This window comes from Ursus arctos, unplaced genomic scaffold (genome assembly GCF_023065955.2).
Source record: "Ursus arctos isolate Adak ecotype North America unplaced genomic scaffold, UrsArc2.0 scaffold_23, whole genome shotgun sequence".
Lineage (NCBI taxonomy): Eukaryota > Metazoa > Chordata > Mammalia > Carnivora > Ursidae > Ursus > Ursus arctos.
This window is the reverse complement of record NW_026622908.1, coordinates 8870145-8891271: the sequence shown is the minus strand read 5'-3', so window position 1 is coordinate 8891271 and position 21127 is coordinate 8870145. Positions and strand designations below refer to the sequence as shown.

General features: G+C 53.0%; 1 protein-coding gene across 1 annotated transcript in view; it reads left to right on the top strand.

The window, feature by feature from the left end:
- The first annotated feature begins 9730 nt into the window (after positions 1–9730).
- The window catches only part of PTPN5 (protein tyrosine phosphatase non-receptor type 5), a 36422-nt gene continuing 25025 nt past the window's right edge, over positions 9731–21127 (top strand). The window contains exons 1-2 of the mRNA XM_026512232.3: positions 9731–9750; positions 15238–15314. Coding sequence (XP_026368017.2) covers positions 9731–9750; positions 15238–15314 — 97 coding nt within the window. The remainder of the gene's footprint in view (positions 9751–15237; positions 15315–21127) is intronic.

Sequence of the window (21127 nt, the reverse complement as noted above, 5' to 3'; positions counted from 1 at the left end):
TTTAAAAATTCGGAGTACGTGAAATTTGCTGTTTGACCCATTTCTAAGTGTCAGTTCGGTGGCATTAAGTACATTCGCACTGTTGCACCACCATCACCCCCCACCACTCACAGAACTCTCTTCATCATGCAAAACTGAAACTCTGTGTTCATTAAACAATGAATTCATTCCCGCCCAGCCTCTGGTAGCCTGCATTCTGCTTTCTTTCTCTATGAATTCACCTGTTCTCAGCCCCTCATATAAATGAAATCATACAAGGATTTGCCTTTTTGTGTCTGCTTTATTTCACTTAGCACAGTGTCCCCATGATGCATCCATGTTGTATGTGGTCAGAATTTCCTTCCTTTTTAAGCCCGAGTAATATTCCAGTGTCCGGATGACATCTGGTTTATCTGTTCATCCACCGACGAGCACTTGTGTTGTTTCCAGCTTTGGGCTGTTTGGACAGCTGTTGCTGCTAGGAATATTGGTGTATGTATCTGAGTCCCTGCTTTCAATTCTTTTGGACCTAGAAGTGAAATTGCTGGATCTCTGCCAAGGGAGAGATCCAAGTCAATCAGATCATTCTGTGTTTAACTTTGTGAGGATCCATTGGGGATTTTTTTAAAAAAGGATTTTTGGGGGCCAAGCATGAAAAAGATCACTGAATGAAGTCTTAGGAGTTTGGAGTCTGGAAAGAAGCCATTAATTTAAAAAAGCAGATGCTTGGGGCGCCTGGGTGGCTCAGTCACTTAAGCGTCCAGCTCTTGATTTCAGCTCAGGTCGTGCTCTCATGGTCATGAGATTGAGCCCCGCATCGGGCTCCACACTCAGCCCAGAGTCTACTCCAGATTCTCTCTCCCTCTCCTTCCAGCTCACGTGCGTTCTCTCTCTCAAAAATACAATCTTAAAAAAAATGAAAAAGTAGAGGTTCGCAGCTTCTTTGTGCCCTTGAGGTAGTAGGAGAGAAGAGGGAACAGAGTAAAAGTGAATGCAGCCACCATTTCTGAAGAATTGTTGTGATTTAGAGGCCTTGTGGGTGGAAAAAGACAGCTCTCCGGAGAGGTCCTAGTGGATGCAATTCATTCATACGTGCAAGTGTTTACTGTGCCAGGAAATCCACGTGGCCACAAGGCCCCTGCCCACAAGGAGCTTACGTCCCTTGGGGGTGCCAGACAAGTAACCCAGCAACTGTACTCCATCCTGATGTGTGCTCTGATAATCAGGACCAGCACTCTCTTCTTCTGGGTGTTTATGACATTATCTCACCTAATCCTCGTGACAGTTCTGTGCAGAAGATTTTTATTGTCCTCAGTTTACAGACGCAGAGAGCTTAAGGCACTTGCCAAGAACACACAGCAAGGAAGTGGCAGAGCCAGAATTCAGTCCTAGGCAATCCCTGTCCTCTAGTGCTGGGCCAAGGGTTGTGGGAACGCAGGAGAGACACCTGCACAGTGTGGAGATCCGAGAAGGCTTCCTGAAGGAGGAGGTGAGGCCAGCATTGTAGTGGAAGTCGGCTGTGTTCTTCTTCTGCCCGTGATTTCGGGGAATGGTTCTCTGTACCAGCAGCCTCCAGCCCTGCCGCTGGTGACTCGGAGCCCCCAGGGCGCCCCACCTCTCTGAGACTGAGTTTCAGAGGAGGGTGATGGCTTATCATGAGGCAGGGAGGCGGGGGCGGGGGGGGGGAGCATTTCCTTTTCCCTCTGACTACCCTAGCTGAGCTCCTTCCAGCCCCTTCTGGGGTACCACGGAGGGACATCCGGGGCTCCTCCTGGGCCTGAGCGGCTTCGGGACAGCAGGCGGGAATTGACCAAATACAAAGCCCAGAAGTGGCCACGGAGGTCCCGTGTCCACCATCTGCGTCACTTCGCTGCCCTGAGATGCCTGGACCTTGTGGGCTCCCGTCATGGCCAAAGCCCTGTCTTCCCCAAAGCCAGATGCAGCCAGTCCCCTCCACTCCTTAACCCCCCCACCCCGTGCGGCCCGTGGCCTGCAGCACTGCTTTCCACCAGGGACCCTCCTGGCCTCTGAGTGGGAGAGCTCTCCGTTGTGAAACCTCCCCGGCCCCATCCCCTGCATATCGCCAGCAGCACCTTTGGTCGTGACCACCAGGAACGAGGTGCCTGCCCTCCGAGGTAACCGTTGCTCCTGGTCCTGTCATTCTGGATGTTTCGACCGTTCTTGAACTCCATAGGAATGGCATCATAGCATGGGGTCATTTGTGGCATAAGGCGGTTCGGGGGACCCGTGGTGTTGCGCCCCCAGCCTCACTGGCACAGATTTCTACGTGCCAGCTAGAGTGGCAGCCCTTGCCTTCACGCCGCCGAGAAAAGGCGGCCTCCAAGTTCAAGTCAGGATGCCTTAGCCTGCGGCACCAAGCCGGCCACCATGCCGACGGAGCCCCGTCTCCTACCCCCTCTCCAGCCGCACCCACATGTCCTCTTTCCCCCACTCTCCTGCTCCTTGATCTCTTCGGGTCTTTGCCCCAGCGCTGTCCTCGGCCTGGAATGCCCTCCCCGCGGTCTGCTGGACTCCTGCTTGTCCCAGAGACTCCCATCATCTCTCTGTACAACTTCCCAGACCCTGCCATTGTGCCCCGCTAGGCGCTCCCCTAAGATAGCCTCTGCTGGTATTTAGCACATCTTTCTTTCTTCCTTCCTTCCTTCCTTCCTTCCTTCCTTCCTTCCTTCCTCTTTCTTTCTTTCTTTCTTTCTTTCTTTCTTTCTTTCTTTCTTTCTTTCTTTTTTTTTATGTTTCAGAGGTAGAATTTAGTGATTCATCTGTTACATATTACACCCAGTGCTCATTACATCACGTGCCCTCCTTAATGCCCATCACCCAGTTACCCTGCCCCCCCACCCAGCCACCCTCTGTTTGTTACCTGGAGTTCAGTGTCTCTTGTGGTTTGCCTCCCTCTCAATTTTCATCGTATTTTAGTTTTCCTTCCCTTCCCCTGTGTTCATCTGCTTTGTTTCTTAAATTCCACGTATGAGTGAACGCATATGATAATTGTCTTTCTCTGACTTATTTCGCCTCACATAATACCCTCTAGTATCCACGTCTTTGCAAATGGCAAGATTTCATTCTTTTTGATGGCTGAGTAATATTCCATTGTAGATATATACCAGCTCTTCTTTATCCACTCATCTGTCGATGGACATCTGGTCTCTTTCCATGTTTTGGCCATTTAGCACATTTCTGACTCTGTGCACGAAGCTGGACCCTGGCTGAGGGCAGGGACTGGGTCTTGGGCCCAACAGAGCCTGATAGTAAAGAATCATATAAGGTTGTAAAATGATAGCAGACCTTGTGTCAAGATTGTCTTGGAGGCAAAACAATTTAAAACAACCATGCAAAATAAATGTCCCCCACCCTCTGAAGCCGATAAAAGACACAGTGTGAGATATCTCTGACTACAGATGTAAATGTAGAGTGAAACTCGTGCCAGGGAGGCAGAGACCTCCAGCCCTTCCCCAGAGGACTTAGCGTCATGGGAAATGGCATCACTGAGTACAGAGTAGTACAGCTCAGGGAGCCAAGGGAGAGATCCGAGTCAATCAGGGAAGGCTGCCTGGAGGAGGTTAAGTTCCAAATGTTTTTAAAGAGGAGTCTATTAAGGCAAGGAGTTACATAATCAGAGGGTAATTCACAGAGAGCCTTAACGCATGATCCAAAACAGCCTGGATCTGGCCTCTTGTGACCCTGGCCCTGAGTCTCACACAGCTGCCCTTCCCTTTTACTTCTTTTCACTCACTTGCTCCTTCTTTTTCTCCCACTTAGTCACTCCTTCCTATCTTCTTTTCAAATCTGAGGGTACAGGAAAATGCTGGATGCACATAGCCCTGCCTCCCATCCCTCTTCCTCCGCACTGGGCTCCCCGTCATGGGCCATATAGAAGGATGCCTGTCCTTTGACCCCTCTCAGCCTGGGCAGCTCACAGAAGCCCAGGTTATGAACAGGAGAGCCAGGGAGCAGCCCAGGGTGGGGTACAGTCTGTTGCCAGATTCCGGGTCACAAATCAAATGCTGGGAGAAGAATTCAGCCAGAGGCACACTCAGCATGCACTGGGCTCACTAGAGAGACTTCCTGGAGGAGGCATGGTGACAAAGCAGAGGTCCCAAGGGCAGAAGGGCCCAAGGCCACAGCTCCAAGAGGAGGACGGGGAGGCCTATGCAGGAAGGAGGAACAGGAGAGACAATGGCTGAGAATCAAAAACGAGTGTGGCTGGAAGGTGGGGCAGTGTTCATGGTGCAGGAGGATTTGGGGAATCCCGGGAGGTCAGGTTTCCAGTTCTTTGACCCACCTTCCCAAGGGCTCTGGGTCTGACGAGGGGGCCTGGAAACAGCCCAGGGCTCTCCAGGGGGAAGAAGAGTCTCTGCTGCTGGGGAGGCCCTGCATTGTTCTCGTTAGCTCCGGGAACACCTGACAGAGCCCGAGGAAAAAGGAAGCAGACCCTTGGAGCTGATGGCCCTGCTTGGTCCAAAGAGCGGGAGCATCTCCGGTGCGGGGTGGACTTTGAGGGAGCTGGGAAATGAAGCTGTGAGCCACGTCAGCTGTAATAAGGAGGAGGGCGCCTGCCTCAGGCTGCCTGGTACTTTCTTTACTGCAGTCACTTCCACAGTGCGTACCGCAAACCTGCCGCGGGCAGCTCTGTCACTCCTGCAGCCCAGAGAAAGACACTGAGGTTCAGAGAGGTCCAGACACTGGGCAGGGACCCTATGGGGAGAAGGTGGCAAAGCACAGTGTTTCAACCAGGTCTCTTGCCTCTAAAGCCATCCTTTTCCCAGAGTGCTGTGGTTGCCTTGAGGTGTGCGGCCTCAGAATGGTCAGGTGTCATGTTTTAAGAGATTCTGCCCATAACTAAGGACCTCTGTTGACAACCCGTCCTGGGCCCCAGGTTTCCAGCTGTCCAGTAGCACGAGGCAGTGAGAGGGCTATCTACCCTTGGCCCAGGACCAGGCTGTGTCCTCTCTTCTCCATGGGCCACCTGAGCAGGACTAGAGTGACACTCACCTGCGCTCGTGCCAGGCTCTAACCCCTCCAAGTGCCTGTTAGCTGCTGTGCAGAGTGAGCTAATGACGTCTTTTTCATAAGGTGGCTGCAACGGTCTGATGAAGCATTGGAAAGCCTGGGGCACATAGTAGGTATGCAGCTGATACTACAGCTGGATAGAGGAGGTCAGACCCTTTTAAACCTTGACTCTGGTCCTGTGTGGTGTTTCTTTTTTCCCGTCCCATTCCATTTGACACTCTGTTGTCTCTCCTGGCAAGGGAGCCTCCGCCTTGCCTCTCAGGCTCTGCCTGTCACCCGGTTTGTCTGGATCTTTTGCCAAAACCTCAAGTGCCAGGGTCTTCCCAGCCTGTGCTGTCACTGCTTGGGCCAGGCCTGAGCCCAGAAGGGTTAAATCAGAGGCAGAGGCTGGGGACTCTGGCCGGAACTAGACCTCCTGGTGGGGTGTGGCAGGAGCTAGAGCCTTCCCTGGTTGCAGGGGGAGCACCCGTAGCTCTGAACCCCAGCTCTCCCCGCTGGGGTGCATACAAGCCCTATGAGAAGTGGTTTCGTAAGCGTGAAGAGCAGAGCAGATGCCAAATGGGGCCATCATGGATGGTCCAGAGTGAGGCAGAGACACAGGTAGTCCAGGCCAAGGGGTCGCATCAGGGACGCCTAGGGCTGAAACCAGAGGCCTGTAGACACCAGCAGCATGAAACCATTTGTGATCGGGCTGGGTGTGTGACCAACACAGGCCAAGTCAGAGTTCTAGTTCCACGTGGATTGGGGAGAGCTGCGAGAATGGACAAGGCTTCAGTCCTAGAAGGCAGATGACCAAGACAGAGACTCTGCCAGGGCGTCAGGCGAAAGGCCAGGCGCTGGGGTTGGGCCAGTGTCCGGGCCAGGCAAGCAGCAGTGAGACCGTGTCTCTCCACGACCGTCGTGTGAGCTCGCTCTGACATAGCACACTCTGCACCAGGCATTCCTCTAGCAGCTGGGTGTTTCCTCATCCCAACAATGTGGCTTTAAAGATGAGAAAACTGAGGTGCAGAGAGTCGGAGTAAAACTGATCTCCTGCAAGACCGCAGCCTGACCCCTCACATTCATAGCTCGAAATCAGCCACCGTAGGACCATTTACACCATGGAAATCGGCAAATGCCACTAATCAGGACTTTTAAATTTATTTATTTTTCCGAGAACCAATTTATAACACATCATAAGGCTCATTCTAGCGTCTCCATGGACCTCATCTATATGGGGGAAAAGAGCTGTATTTACTGAGAAACAGGCAATACCTGACATACAAGATAATGACAGCTAACATTTTTAGGGTTTTTCTTTTTTTTTTTAGGATTTTATTTGAGAGCGCGGATGTGCTCAAGTGGAGGGGGAGGGGCAGTGGGAGAAGGAGAAGACAACTCCCCGCTGAGCAGGGACTCCCAGGACCCTGGGATCATGACCTAAGCCAAAGGCAGATGCTTACTGACTGAGCCACCCAGGCGCCCTTCGCTTAATCTCCTTAAAAATCCTTTGAAGTGTAGATGATTATTTCCATTTCACAGGTGAGGAAACTGAGGCATAGTGAATCAAGTACCCTGTGCAAGATTGGGCAACCACTGCGGGATCCTTCCTTCATACTCGGACAGCCCAATCCCTCAGCCTGTGGTTTGTGGTTTTTAATGAGCCATTTATTCCTACTCAGTCTCTAGCCTGCTTTTAATGTATCTTTTCAAGAAATATGTCTTGAATCTATCCGCCAGGTGTCAGATAGAGTGTAGGCATGGCAAACAGGAAGGTCCGTGTCAGAAGCTGTACTCTTCGTGGTTTAAATAAAGCCTGGGCCTGGGGTAGAGGCCAACTGAGTTGGAAGCCTGGTTCGGCCACTTACCGACTGTGTGACCTTGAACAATGACTCAGTCCCTCCAAGTCCCAGGCTCTGCATGTGTCGGAGGAGGACAATCACTGCGTTTAGTTGATAGGATTATAGTAAGAGATGAATGATGGAGAACATGGCCAGCAGTTGGCGTGGTCTCCCGCGCACAGCAAGCGCTCAATCCGAGGGGCCTGCGGGGATTCTAAACCACAGGTTTGTGTACAGATGCCCCGTGGGCATCGGGGATCTGGGCATCGATAGGTAATTTCTAAACAGAGGGGTGAGAAAGGAAGAGGGAGCACCCAGTTCTTCCCCAGGGAGTCAGGGACGCTGCTGCCGGAGAGGTGACATCGGAACAGGATCTTAAAAGGGTCTTGGAGAGTTTTCTAAGCTGGGAAGGGGAAAGGGGGCTTTTCCAGTGAAGGGAAAAGTACATTCCAAGGTGTTATGAGTAGGAGTGCACATCTAACTGGGTGGAAATACCAGAACACCCTCGCAAGACGTGTGATCGTGCCTTCGCGTTTGCGGGTGTCTGTTTCTTCCTTGTACACTAAATTCTGTACCTGGGTCTCGGGAGGTGTTGAGAGAGGGTGCGGAATGGAGTGTTTTCAGAGTGTTGGAGAACAGGGTTGAACTAGATGACCTGTGAACGCTGAAATCCTGCTCTTCAGTTGATCTTTTGGGGGCTTACCCTACAAATAGGACTGTCCATGGCAGGTACTAATCAGATTAGTCGGTAACTGGCTGGGGTGGGATCCGCCCTACACTTTTGAAGCTAGGCGGCCTTTGCCAGGCGGGCTCCGTGGACCAAAGCCTTGGTTCCCTGCTGCTGGGAGCGCCCTCTGCCGGTCCCCTGCCACTCCGCCACCATCCACCCCCTTAAATCCACCTTGACAGCCCTGAACTTGAGGCTTGACCTTAAGGAAAGGCCCTTAAAAGTCATGAAGTTCGATTCCCTTGGTTTTAGTTGGCGCTGCTGAGACTCAGGTTAGAGGAAACAACCGGCCCGAAGTCACAAGGTGGCCTTGGACAAGAGTCCAGGGCTGCTGGATCCTTGGCCGGGGAGTACATTCGTTGCTCCAGTCGTGGAACACGGCTGCCCCCATCATAGACAACCCCCACCCGAACCAGTCTCCCAAGGAGGACTCTCTGGGCTGATTATTCGCGTGGAGAAACCTGAGGCCACGGTCCAGGGCAGGATTCCCAGTCTTTCCATGCCTGGGGCGGGGGCCATACAAGGCTAAAGGCCCTACAGCAAGGAGCTCCTTTGGGGCCCTGGGCAGGAGGACAGGCACACTAGAGTCCACCTCTGGCTCCTTCACTAACTTTCCCTCTGCGTGAGCCTGGCAGAGTCCCTTTGCCCCCAAGCCTTAGTTTCTTCATCTGTTAAATGGGATGTAGCCTAATAGACCTACAGTGAGGATTTTTTAAAAGAACAAATACAGCACAGCTGGTGTAGTGTGCTGATTCATTCATGTTCACTCTCTTCCTGCCTTCAGAGCATTGTTCTCAACAAAGGTGGAAAGCCAGAAGAGAGCTTAGGAACATGGACAGTGAGGGGCAGATCTGTCATTACTAGCTGTGTGGCCTGGGGCAGGTCACTTCACGTCTCTGAATCTCCATCTTTTCATCTAGAAAACATAGGAAATGAAAGTATGTCCTCCTAGGGCTGTTTGAAGAATTAAGGTCCGCCTCACCTTGGGAGGGAGGAGAGGGGGTTGGAAAACAGGAAGGAAGAATATCATAAATGAGCATCTCCATCAGGGTCCCTGTCCCCAGTCACGTTCCCTTTCCACTCTCGTCTTGTCAGACTAAATTTCTTCCCATCTCTTGAACGTGCTATGCTTTCTCTTAACTCCAGGCCCATTCACATGCCCTCCTTCTGCCTGGAACAGTCCACCCCCCCCTCCCGCCAGTCATTCCGCAGCTGCTGACCCCGGCTCCTCCTTCACGGCACATCATAGATTTTTTCCTGGAAAACTTTCCTGACTTCTCTGCCTCGTTAGGGACCTCACCGGTGCCCCACAGCACCTTACATGTCTCCATCAGCCTGGCCACCTCTGTCACCATTGCGTTTTGCTGACCTGCACGCTCCGTGGCCTGCACATGGGAGCTATTTAGTAAACACTAGTTGAGCAAACGAATGTTCCAGTCCCTGGATCTGACTCACAAGGAAGATGGAAAACCCTGTGTTGCCCGAGCCCCTCTGCAGGCTGGGCCTCTCCAGCGTCTTTCCACCTTCCCTTCCCTTGGGTCTCTGCCACACTCACGCCCCAGTCTCCCACCAACAGAGCGGGATGGAGAAGTCATCATTTATCTGGGCACATCCCAAGCAGAGAACACTCAGACCCTGTGTTTGGGATCCAGAACACTCCAAGTTTGCAGTCTGCTCAGACGTGGGGACAGATGGCTGGACAGTGGACAGCTGGGCAGGGAGGGTAGGCAGCTTGGCAAGATGGAAATAGCAGTGAACTAAGCATTGGGAGCTTGGGGCTCAGAGCCTGTCTGTTCCCCAACTTCACTGCACACATCAGTCTGAGTTCTCTGGTAGCCAGCAACAGAAACTGAGTCATTTAGGCAGAAAGGTCTAACACAGAATAACAGGTAACAGACCTCGGATCTTGGGCCCTCCCTGCGGCAACAAACAAGCGGGGCACCCAGAGAAGAGAGAGTTAACTCCCAAAGGAAATTTGGATTTTGTTAACTACCTGAAAACCGCTGTCTGTGCTGTGTGACGTGAGGCCAGGCACCTGACCTCTCTTGCCTGAGTTCCCACCTGAGTGTTCTAAAGCTGGCCTCTCTCCATTCACATCTCCAGTGTGCTTGTTGCTGAGAACCTTCCTGCCCTGGCCCCCGATGGCGCCTTTCCCCATCCTGACACCTTGGGAATGAGTTATGAGGAAGCCAGGTGAGTGGTATATGGGGGCTTCCCCGGCGCTCACCCCACTGAGGAGGGCAAGCCCTCTTCACGTGCATGCGTGGGGCCACGTGACTCATTTGCATGAGGTAGTCAGTCTCATCCTTTGTCTTCCATGAAACCAGCATGTCCTTGGCCCCTGCATGCTGAACACGCTGACGAAAATCGAGGTGACATTATGGGCCTCTTTCTGGTTGTGGTCTGGCCATCTTCTCCAGGCTGGGAAGCTCCTAGCTACAGTCTGTCCTCCCAGAGCCCCCCAGAGCCACTATCTCTACGACCCCGCCGCTGCCTTCCACTTGACCTCTAACGTGTACAGCCGCAGGCTCAGGTCCTGAACACCTGGGACGCAGAGGTGGCTGAGGGGGTGGGGCTGCTCTCAAGCGACTGGAAACGTGGTGGGGGAGGCAGATGCATGAACAGCTAACTATAGCAGCAGAACAAAGTAAGAGGCAGAGAGAAGTAGTGAGCCAGGAGGGTGGGGGGGCCCGGAGATGGGAGAGCTTCATTCTCCCCGGGAGATCAGGGAGTGCTCCACGGAAGAGGAAATGTTGAGGATGAGTAAGATTTGGCAGGAGGAAGAAAGGAAATTTCAGGCTGAGGTAGCAACGTGAACAAAGGCCTAGAAGCAGGAGTGTACAGGTTTGACTCGGGGAATAGCGATGTCTGGTGGGGTCAGAGCTCTGGGAGGCTGGTAGCAGCTCCATCGTGACAGTGAGGGTGTCTCGGGGGCCCCAGAGCCCCAGGAGCATGAAGCCCAAGGTAGAGGGCATGTCTGCCTGGGGTAGGGTCAGGAGATTGCTGGGGGCTCTGACTCACCCCCAGGAATGACTTCAGCATCCTAACTCCTCCTAGCCCCTCACCTACCCAGAAAGAGGGTGCAGGCTCCTTGGCCTCCCTCCCCCAACCTGCCAGCTATTTCTCTACACTAGTCCTGGGCAAAGCTGGCATCACCTCCTAACAGCACCCACCTGTCCCCCATTCCACCCCCCAAGGAGAGGTGAGGTGCTCCCAGCCGATCCCACATGGGCCTCTGCTAGAATGCTGGTTCACCCCGCCCACGGCAGGTACCTGTGTCTCCCCCGCTCACCGTGAGCTCTCGGAAGGTGAGGCGGGCTGGTCCAGGTCCAGTCTCCAGCAGCCAGCAATGATAGAATAGCGGGGGGGGGGGGGGGGGGCGGTCAACATTACCTTCACACACACACACAAAACAAGTGAGAGTGATGCCATTCAGGCTGCCAGGGGTCTGACCACCTTATCTGATAGACGAGGCTCCAGGGGCCCAGGGTGAGAGAAGATCACCCAGTCATAAGCATGTTGGGAGCAGAGTTTAAAGGCGAAGTTTGGTTCATAGCAGCACTGTTCATAACAGCCAGAAGGTGGAAGCAACCCAGATGTCCACGGCCTGATGAATGGATAGATAAAATGTAGCATATTGACACGGGCCACTGCTGTTCAGCCGTAACAAGGGACGCCGAGTGCAAGAAGCCAGACACAGAAGGCCACGTCGTGTGTGATGCCATTCATATGAAACATCCAGAACAGGCTAGTGCATGGGGACAGGAAGCAGATTAATAATTGCCAGGGGCTAGGGGAGGGGAGAATGAGCAGGGCCTCCCTGATGGGTACGAGGTTTCTTTTCCGGGCGGTGGAAGTGCTCTGGGACTGAGAGTGGTGGCCGTTGTATGACACGGTGAATGAGTTAAATGCCACAAGACTGTACACTCTCAAAATGGTTAAAATAGTGAATTCTTCTCTTAGGTGAATTTTACCACAATGTAGAAAAAGGAGTAGTTTGGGACCAGATCAAATGCCACTGGCCGGGTCTAACATCCATTCCTCCAACGCATGCCACCGGCCCCCTTTCCTGTTGTAAACCTCCCCCGCCCAGGCCACGGATGGGAGCCCGTGGCCCCTCTGTTCAAGGCAAGCCCCATGGTCAAGTGGAAGAAGGCTGCCCCACGGGGAAGGCAGGATTCCTGGCGGTGAGGCCTTGCTGACGTGCCTCAGACGGAGGCCTTGCCCGTATCGCTTCCCCATCCCGCTGCCCGGCCTGCTCCCCCAGTTGGTGCCCAATGTGCCATACGGCTGTGTGTTGCTCTTGCCGTCTGCACTGTGAAGGAGGCCCCCCACCCTGCCCCCTCACCACAGTCTGAGCTGAGCTCCCCACGGTATCGCGTGAAGACGTCGATGAAAGCAGGGGTGGGAGCAGTCTTGTTTGCGTGTGTGTCTTCCTGAGATGACGGGGAGCTGGGCAGGGAGGGGCCTGGCTGGTTCGTCATTGTATTCCTAGGACGGCTCTGGTGCCTGGCTCACAGGCCATGCTCAGCAAACGCTTGTTGAATGAGGCAATGGCTTTGGGAAGGTTCTGTCCCCGCCCAGATATTCTCCCTCAAGGAGGGAGGGACAGGCGGGGCCATCTCCAAGTCCTTTTATCGCTGGGGTTGTCTGGTTCTAAGAGCAGCAGCGGGGAGCCCGCCCAGCACGTTGCTGCATTTTCTGCTCCTGTTGGCCAGCTCATAGAAAGCAAGAAGGAAGGAGCCGGCAGGAATCCCCTGCAAGCAGCTGTTTCTGCTCTTGGCGGGGAGGAGAGAGGGCAGTGTCCAGAGACGGGGCTTCTCCGGCCAGCCTGAATGGACCATCTCTTCTCTTCGGCAATCGAATTAACCCCTCCCCTGAACAGCCTCGCCGTGCTTGGCTGACTTGCCTGGAGCCCTTCAACCACAAGGCCGAGCAGCGGGCTCTTGCTCCATTTTCCTCTCCAGATGAGAGGTGCTACTCTTTCTGCTTTTCTGATTATGAAATTAGTCATTTTCTAGGAAGCTTATTTATAGCGTCCGCTGCACACATGCAGCGCTGAGCTATTCTGAACACGGCTTGGGGCCTGGGAGGCTTAAGGTGTGAAAGCAGCTGTGAGTCACACATGGGTCCCCTTCCAGAGGTATCTGGATACCTTGGTTACCTTTCTGCACCCAGCCAGGAGCCAGCCTTCATGGGCTGCCCTCCAGCCAGGGCGCTGTCTACAATAAAGAGAGCAAAAGCTCGGCATCCCGATCCCCATGGCCGCCCCCCCGATAGAGTACCTGGAGCAGGTCAGACCTCCATTCTGTGCCCCCTTTTCCTCCGAGCTAAACGAGGGGCCTTCTGGGTGTGTGACTCTCTGCCTGCTCCGGACAACAGCTGTGGAGGAGGGTTCCAGGTGGCTTCACAAGGACCTACCCACGAGGCAGCTCAGAGAGTGGCCATGTTTGAGGTTCCTGATGTTTCTTTCAAGACGGTCAGGGCAACATTCACGGATTCAATGGGGAGTATTTATTTATTTGTTGAACGCTACTATGAGCCAGGCACTGTGCAAGGCTCTGAAGATACCATGGTGACTAAAACAGAAATGAGTTTGTAGTCTAATATTAACCAAACAATGGCATACGTGAAAATGAAATTTCCAACTATGTCAAGTGCTATGAGTAAAAAGTACTAGGAAGTAGAGCTGGAGGAGCTCTCTAGCCAGAGAGAAAAGCATGTGCAGAGGCACTGTGGAGAAAAGAGCCTGTCCAGTGTAGCTAGAGTGCCGAGGACAAAGGGAAAAGGGTTACGAAATAGGTTGTAGGGATATACCAGGGTCAAATCATGCGAGACCTAGTAAAATGTGTTAAAGCATTTCTGTCTTTGTTCTCAGTGCAAGATGCCACTAAAGTATTTTTTAAAGAAGGTTATATGATAAATGTTGAGTTTTGAAACAGTTGTCTCTAGCTCAGGCCTGCCCCATCCAGTTGTGCAGGTTGTAAACTGCACAACCTATGAAGCCGTATGTGTTGGAACCAGATGGAGAATGTTTTAGGGGCCAAGCTGAGTGAATGCCAGAGACCAGTTAAAAGACTGCCAAAGTAATCTAGGCAAGAGAGGCTGGCGTGGACCAAGATGTAGGTGGCGGAGAGGGAGAAGAGTGGAGGGATTCAGGAGACATTTAAAGGGCCTTGAAGATAGCAGCCTTCTCTCTGCAGGAGAGCTAGGCTCCAAGGTTTGGGATTCTCAGAGCCCCTGCCAGTTGGAGTGAGGAAAAGATAAAATAATGCAATGCCAGTTGAGATCAAAAGATGTCAGAGTGAAAAGGGTCACCCTTAACCCTGCTGGTCTATCCTTAATTGTTTCAGGTCTGCAGCTGGGCCTAACGCAGGCCTCAGGACCAGTCTGAGAGGCAGGATGGCAGAAATAGTGGGCAGAGAGGTAGTTGACCTCTTGGATTTCGTGGAAGTATTATGCTGGCAGGGCTGTATTCAAGTTTCTTTCTGTTGCTAACTTCAGAAATCAGATTCCACTGGCTTAAGCTGAAATACTGGAATTTATTGGAAGGATCCTGGGGCATCTCCTGGTTTTGATAGATAGACTTAAGCCTCAGGATGGGCAGGAACGAAGCAGCCCCTAAGGCCCATAGAAGCAGACGTTTTTGGACCTTCTCTTCACGACGCTGGGACTACCCTGATTCAGAGCCAGCAGCCGCAGACGGCAGGCCCTCCAGAAGGCATTTGAAAAGTGCAGCCTCGGCCTGGCTGCAGTGTCTAGCCCTTGATCAGTCCGCTGCTGTCAGGGGTGAGAACATGAAGGGCAGGCAGAGCCACTGGAACCCATGTTTGCATAGCAGGCCTTTTCCAAAGTAGGGGAACCCCTGTGAGCTGCAGGGTTGCCCCCAAGCTGTGTCTACTCTGCAGACACTTCATGGGGTCTAGCTGATCTCCAGCAACCTTTTCCAGCTTATGGGGTAAAGGAGAAAAGCTAGATCCCAGTATAGTCCTGGAAAGTGCCCCGATTGGCTAGAAAGAGGGTTTTCTGATTTCACAAAGAAACGGAACATTTAGAATATACAAAAATATATATGCCTACATTTTCCAACTATTTGTGGAGAAGAGTTTTGCACTTTCCACTGCCCGAGGCACAAGGTGCTTGCAGGCCTTGAGGAGCTGGGCATAGACTGTGTGTGACCCAGACCTCTCTCCTTGCTCACCTCTGATTCAGACCCACACGAACTAGGAGACAGAACATTACAACAGTGAGCGCACACACTTGGAGTCCTAGACTGTAATTTCATACCCAGCTCCATCCTAAAGAGCTGTGTGACCTTAGGCAAGTTACTTAACTCCTCTGAGCCTGTTGATTGATCCCTAATCCGTGGGGTCACCATGAAGACTTAGCATGATGAAGGTTGTAAGTGCTTTGCGCATAGGAAGCCCTCCCTCCGTGCCAGGGGGGATGGCCATGGTGCTGCTGCTCGTTATTGCACAGGGAACACGCCTGCAGAATTGTGCTCCCGCCTCTGCAGCTTGACCCTTCTGCAGGTTGGTCCTTCTCCTCGCCCCGTCCCGCACCACGGGGGAGGGTTATTCAAAGAGACACAGTGCGAGCAAGAAGGCTTTTTATCCTTGTTCAGGGTCCTGCCTTGATCCCGGCTCCACGGCGTCATGTGGCATTTTTCATCTGCTGCAGGAGCGAGAGAGAGAAGCACGCGGCCGATGACACCGAGGGAGGGGCCCTGGACATGTGCTGCAGCGAGAGGCTGCCGGGTGAGTCTGCCCCAGCACCCAGGGGCCCCGGAGTTCCCAGTGCACGGAGAGGGCCCCGGATGGCACGGGCTGGAGTTGAGCCCGCTTAGCCGTGAACTTGCTCCAGAGGAGTGACTCGGCTGCTCACAAGGTCTTCGTTTCGATGAGGACTTGTTTTCCTAATCCCTGATGTCTTTCTGACCCATTGTCGTTTGAAGCAGCTCTGAGCTCCCACGGAGGGAAGAGCAGGCAGCTTGGGGGTGTGACAGGAGGGCAGAGAGAAGGGGGAGGAGCTGGGGAGTCCAGGGCTGGGGGGGCCGGTGACCACTGCCCAGCAGTGTGTTGGGCAAGACTTCGAGAGGTAAGGCGAGGGGACACGGACAACCTGGATGTGGCATGAACCAAGGGTGGGTGGGTGATGAGGAGAAAGTTCCTGACAGCCCTGTTGAGAGCCTCGGCTGTGAGGGTCAGATTGTGGTGCTCGCGGGGAGCCTGGCTGGCCATCACCAAAGAGACGTCACCGTGGCGCTCCTGCCTGTGGGGTGGCAGCGTGTCCCAGCTATAGACCAAGTGCCCAGCTCATGGAAGGAATAAGGGAAAGGAGGATAGGAGACATTTTTAATATTCGTTTTCTTTTTATAAAAGTTTTTTTTCTTACAACAAATATGCACTGTAGAAATGATAGAAAACAAGACAAGTGAAGAAAATTGTAGTCCCATAACACAATATTCATTTTCATCTTTCCTTCCAATCCTTTTGGTTCAAAAGCAGCCTTTTGAATGCTGGTTTGAAGTCCCAAACCTGTAGCTTGTCAGAAACCTCATGATTGGCAAGGAACCTTTGAGTGGCGTTTTCAGTGACACTCTTTAAGACAGACATTGAAAACAACTAGGTATGACTCTAAAGCGATGACTCTTTACAATAAGTGGTTATTTTACCTCCCACCACGAGCCAGTGCCCCAGCTACTGATGAAGCTTCTCAGGCTTCCAGGGAAGGATGGAGCCCTTTGATGCAGTTCACGCCATATCCAGTAGGGGGTACCATTGCTCAAAAACACTTTGGGAGGCCTGTTGAGCTGGTTCAGGATGGCTGTCACCTTTTAGGTGCCTTATGGGGACCCGAAACAGCTAGCTTCAAGAACAGAATTCTCCAAAGGGTTGTGAGAGCTGTCTGTGAATATACGAAAGACTGTCCTGTGGAGGGGGCAACAGATTCGTTCTGTGTATCTTAAGAGGCTGACAAACTCGATACACAGAAATTTAAAAAGAGGCCTGTTGACATGAGGGATGCAGAACGTTCTTTCTTTCTTTTTTTTAAAAATATTTATTTATTTTGAGATAGAGAGCGAGAGAGAGAAAGAAAGAGCACGAGCGGGGGCGGGGGGCAGACTCACCGCTGAGCAGAGAGCCTGACACGGGGCTCTATCCCAGGACCCCGGGATCGTGACCTGAGTTGAAGGCAGACGCTTAACTGACTGAGCCACCCAGGCGCCCCCAGAACTTTCTTTCTGAATCTGAAAGTGGTCCAGTCATAGAACTGGATAAATCAAAAGGAAGAAAATGAGTGTTCCATCACTGGAGGCATTCAAATATTATCTGGATAGACAATGGAGAGGAAATTTCCACAATGGGTGGGAGGTCGAGATGACATCAAAAGTCCCTTTCGACTATTAAACGTTCCGTGATTCAGATATGAGTCATAGAATTCAGAGATGATTCTACGACCGAAGATGGCCCAGCGGCTCGAAAACCCCCCGGGAAATAGGACATGATGTATAGGAGTCCAGAGAGTAGCATGGTGTGAAGGAAAGAGCACCGGCTTTGGCCTTTGAGTCTGGCGTACAGGCTCGGTGTTTATGACAGGTGACTTAGCCCTGCTGGGCCTCTCGTTCTCATCTGTAAATGGAAGCAGCAGCAGCAGGAGTATTCACCTTCACAGCGATATGAATATTTGCACAAGAATTAAATAAATATGATTACACAGGCATTCGTCCCACAAATACTTTTTGAACACCTACTATGTGTCAGGGATTATACTAGGTGCTAGGAATCTAGTAGTAAATAAAACAGACATAGTCCCTGCCCTGCTTTGAGCTGTTTCTGGAAAATGGGGTGGAACCACAGGAGGGAGACTACAGTAATAAGACTAATGTATGAAATTTCAACTCTCCCTGAAAGCCAGCAACCAACTTAGAATGGAAGAGGAGTATCGGTCATCTCCAGTGGAGCTGGCACATTCCCTTCCTTGTGCCAGGCACTGTTCTAAATACTCTCACATGGACATCTCACGGAATCCTGCCCACTGCCCTAAGAAGTTGGTATCGTTTCCTGTCCCCATCTTCTAGATGAGAGGACCGAGGCCCAGGCCCAGTGAGGGAGTCCATCCAAGGTCACTTCGCTAGTGTTTGGTAGAGTGAGGATTCAGTTCATGCCGTCTCTTTCCAGAGCCCGTGCTCCTGGTCACTTCCCCCATCTGCCTCCATTGTCACCATGGAGCCCCCATCAGTTTCTGGCACTGTGCGAACTGAGGCAAGAAGAGCTAAGGTGTGTCTGTCCCCGGGGAGGAGTCTGGAGGAATGGGCAATGTCACCATGCCTGTCCCCATCTGTGTCCTTCCTCCGGAAAGCCCTGCCTGCCAGGGGCTAGGCAAGTTCTACGCCCCTGTAGACTCCCACGATGCCATCGTGATGTGATCTTGTAATCATGTTTTGTCTGATTCCTCCACGGAACTGTGAGTTCTTTGAAGGCAAGTGCTTATTTCGTCCTCCACGTCCAGTCTTCATGCACTCATTTCTTCATTCGCTGGATGACTGTTCATTGAGTGAATCCCTGTGCAGGGCACACTTGGAAGCACTGAAGAGTCAACAGTGAACCAAACAGAAAATGTCCAGCCTCACAGGGCCGTGCTATGAGCTGATAAAGAGCAGGGACTCTGGGGGCGCCTGGGTGGCACAGCGGTTAAGCGTCTGCCTTCGGCTCAGGGCGTGATCCCGGCGTTGTGGGATCGAGCCCCACATTAGGCTCCTCTGCTGGGAGCCTGCTTCTCCCTCTCCCATCCCCCTGCTTGTGTTCCCTCTCTCGCTGGCTGTCTCTATCTCTGTCAAATAAATAAATAAAATCTTTAAAAAAAAAAAAAAAAGAGCAGGGACTCTGGACCTGGGCTTGGTTCCACCATGTAGCCCAGACGTGACCATGGCAAGCGACTTAACCTTTCCGTGCCTCCCACTTACAAAAGAGAAGCACGAATACTACTTATGACCACGTAGGGTTGTTAGAGGAGCACGTGAATTAATGGGAAGCTCAGAACCATACCTGGCACGTAGGTAGTTTGATCTATAGACATTTGCTATGTAGAGAAAGATAGACAAGGAATAAAATAAATAAGAAAAATATTTAGGATGGTAGATGGTGGTACGTGCTGTGGAGGAAATTCAAGTCAAGAAGAAGGGATGAGAAAGGACTGGGGGCGGTGCGGCATTGTAGAGAGGGTGGTCCTGGAAGCTGGTAAGGAGGACACTTGCATAAACGGTCATCAGCCAGAACCACCGATCGGAGCAGCAGCTCGTACAGAAAAGGGAGTATAAAGGCGGAGAGAATCGGGGCTCGGGGCCTTTAGAATGATCCCAAGGGCACTGCAAGCAATTGCACAAGGATGGTGTAAAAATACAGCCATCAAGGAATCTCTTCCCCTCCCAGCTGTCTTCCCGCAGGGCGAGCCGAGGTGGAGTGAGGGCTAGCCATGCCTGAGTGACTCATGCTTTCCCACACGCACCGCCAGCCGGGGTGGTGTGGCCAGCACGCCAGGCCACGGTCACCTGGACCCGAACCAGCACCAGGCAGGTCATGTAGACCTCCAGCTTGAGATTTCCGGGTGAAACCCTCCTCCGGCATTGCCAGCACCCCCGGGAAGCCCCCAGCTGCCCGGGGACAGGCCCACTCACTCACATCCCCGGGGCGCTACCCGCATGCGCTGCTCACACGCTCGTCTCCGTTCTCACTTGTCCCAGCCCCGTGCGCGCATATGCACAGGCACAGACCCACACACAGCTACCCAGGCACACGCCCCGTCTCTCTCTGCCTCACGCGGCCCCACGGGTGCACACCCACTTGAAGCTAGTGCACCTGCGAGCCTCCTTCCCTTGCGCCCTCGGGATCTCTTTGCTCCACCGTGCCATCACCGGGGCCCATCTGCCTGCTCTGTCATTCCTGCTTTCGGGCTCTTGCTCTTCCACGGCCAGGCCCCTTCTCGTGTACACGTACAGGCCAGTGGGCACACTCCCGCCCTCCCGCTCTCTACCCTTTCCCCAGGCCCTCAACCGCACGCAGTCGCAGTGCAGCCCTCTTGTGCACACGCACACATGCATCTTCCTTCTCCCTCGTGCACACGCTCTCTTACGCAGGGTCACTCTCCTTTTCTTCTCTTTCGCTCCCCAGTGCTTGCTCATTTACTTGCTCACAGGCACCCAAACACATTTATACATTCAAACTCACACTCCCCCCGCCTCTGTGTGTAGGTGTTCATATTTGCAAGAAACCAGGCAACCCTGCTGATGCCGGGGCCTCCGCTCCTTCCCCAGCCAGCACCACGGCAGGCCCAGCCGGGAACCGGCAGCTTCCTTTGGGGTCTAGGTCAGAGGGAGGAGGTAGACGAGGCCAGAGGAGGTGCTAGTGATGGCACAACATCACCAAGTGTGGCTCACACTGTCTGCAGCCGGCAGGCAAGGGGGCCGGCCTGCTCCTAACATTTGCAGGGACCAAGGCCAGACTGCGAACGAGGCCCCCGCCGGCACGGCCCTCTGCTGAGTCCTGCACCACGAGGACCCTTGTGTGCACCCTGTGGGCCCATCAGTCTGTGGGTCCAAATGTGCTCCACATCCCACCCCAATTGCTGCTCCTTGGCCACCCCTCAAAGCTAAAAGTACCCAAGCAGGAGGCCATGCCCACCCTCAGAAGGGTGCGGCTGCACCCCTGCAGGCTTCAGGACATTTCAGCAGGGAGCGCTGGAGTCCTAGCAGCCAGAGTGTGGCCTGGATAGGAGAGCGTGGGCACGCCACACCTCCTGGCCCTGTGGACTCCTTGCCCTAAGGGGCCAAGGGCTAGGACTCAGCATGAGGCCATTGACCATCCTGGGTGGCCTTTTATAAAGTAAAGGGGATGCCATTTTTTTTAAAGGTTTTATTTATTTATTTGTCAGAGAGAGAGAGCTTGCGTACAAGCGGGAGGGGTGGCAGGCAGAAGAGAAGCAGGCTCCCCACTGAGCAAGGAGCCCGATACGGGACTTGATCCCAGGACCGTGGGATCACGACCTGAGCCGAAAGCAGATGCTTAGCTGACTGAGCCACGCAGGTGTCCCAACGGGATGCCATTTTTGAGGAAATCTTTGTTTGCCTAATCCCACAGTGACTAACCCTGGCCATGACAGAGGGTCACATCACAGTTTTCCCAGCTGTCCCTTCATGACACAGACAAGGTCTTGGGCCAGAAGCCAGCAAAGGCCAACTCTAAAGCCCTTTTATCAACTTGACAAACTTTTTTTGAGCATCCACTCTGCGCCCACGGCTGCGCCAGGCTGTGGTGACACAGTGAAGAGCAGGACAGACCCTGGTTCCTGCTCTCAGGGAGGCCAGAGCACCACAGAAGGGTGCACCCCTAACGCAGCCTTATCTGGGGCATCAGGGAAGGCTTCCTGGAAGAAATGGCCTTTCAACTGAAGGATGACCTGAAGGATGAGTAAGTTCTGGTTCATGTCTGTAGGAACCAGCTATCCAAGCTTTGTAAGGAATAGGGTAACCTCCTAATGGGCTTTGTCCCCCATCTACTAACCCTTATTACTA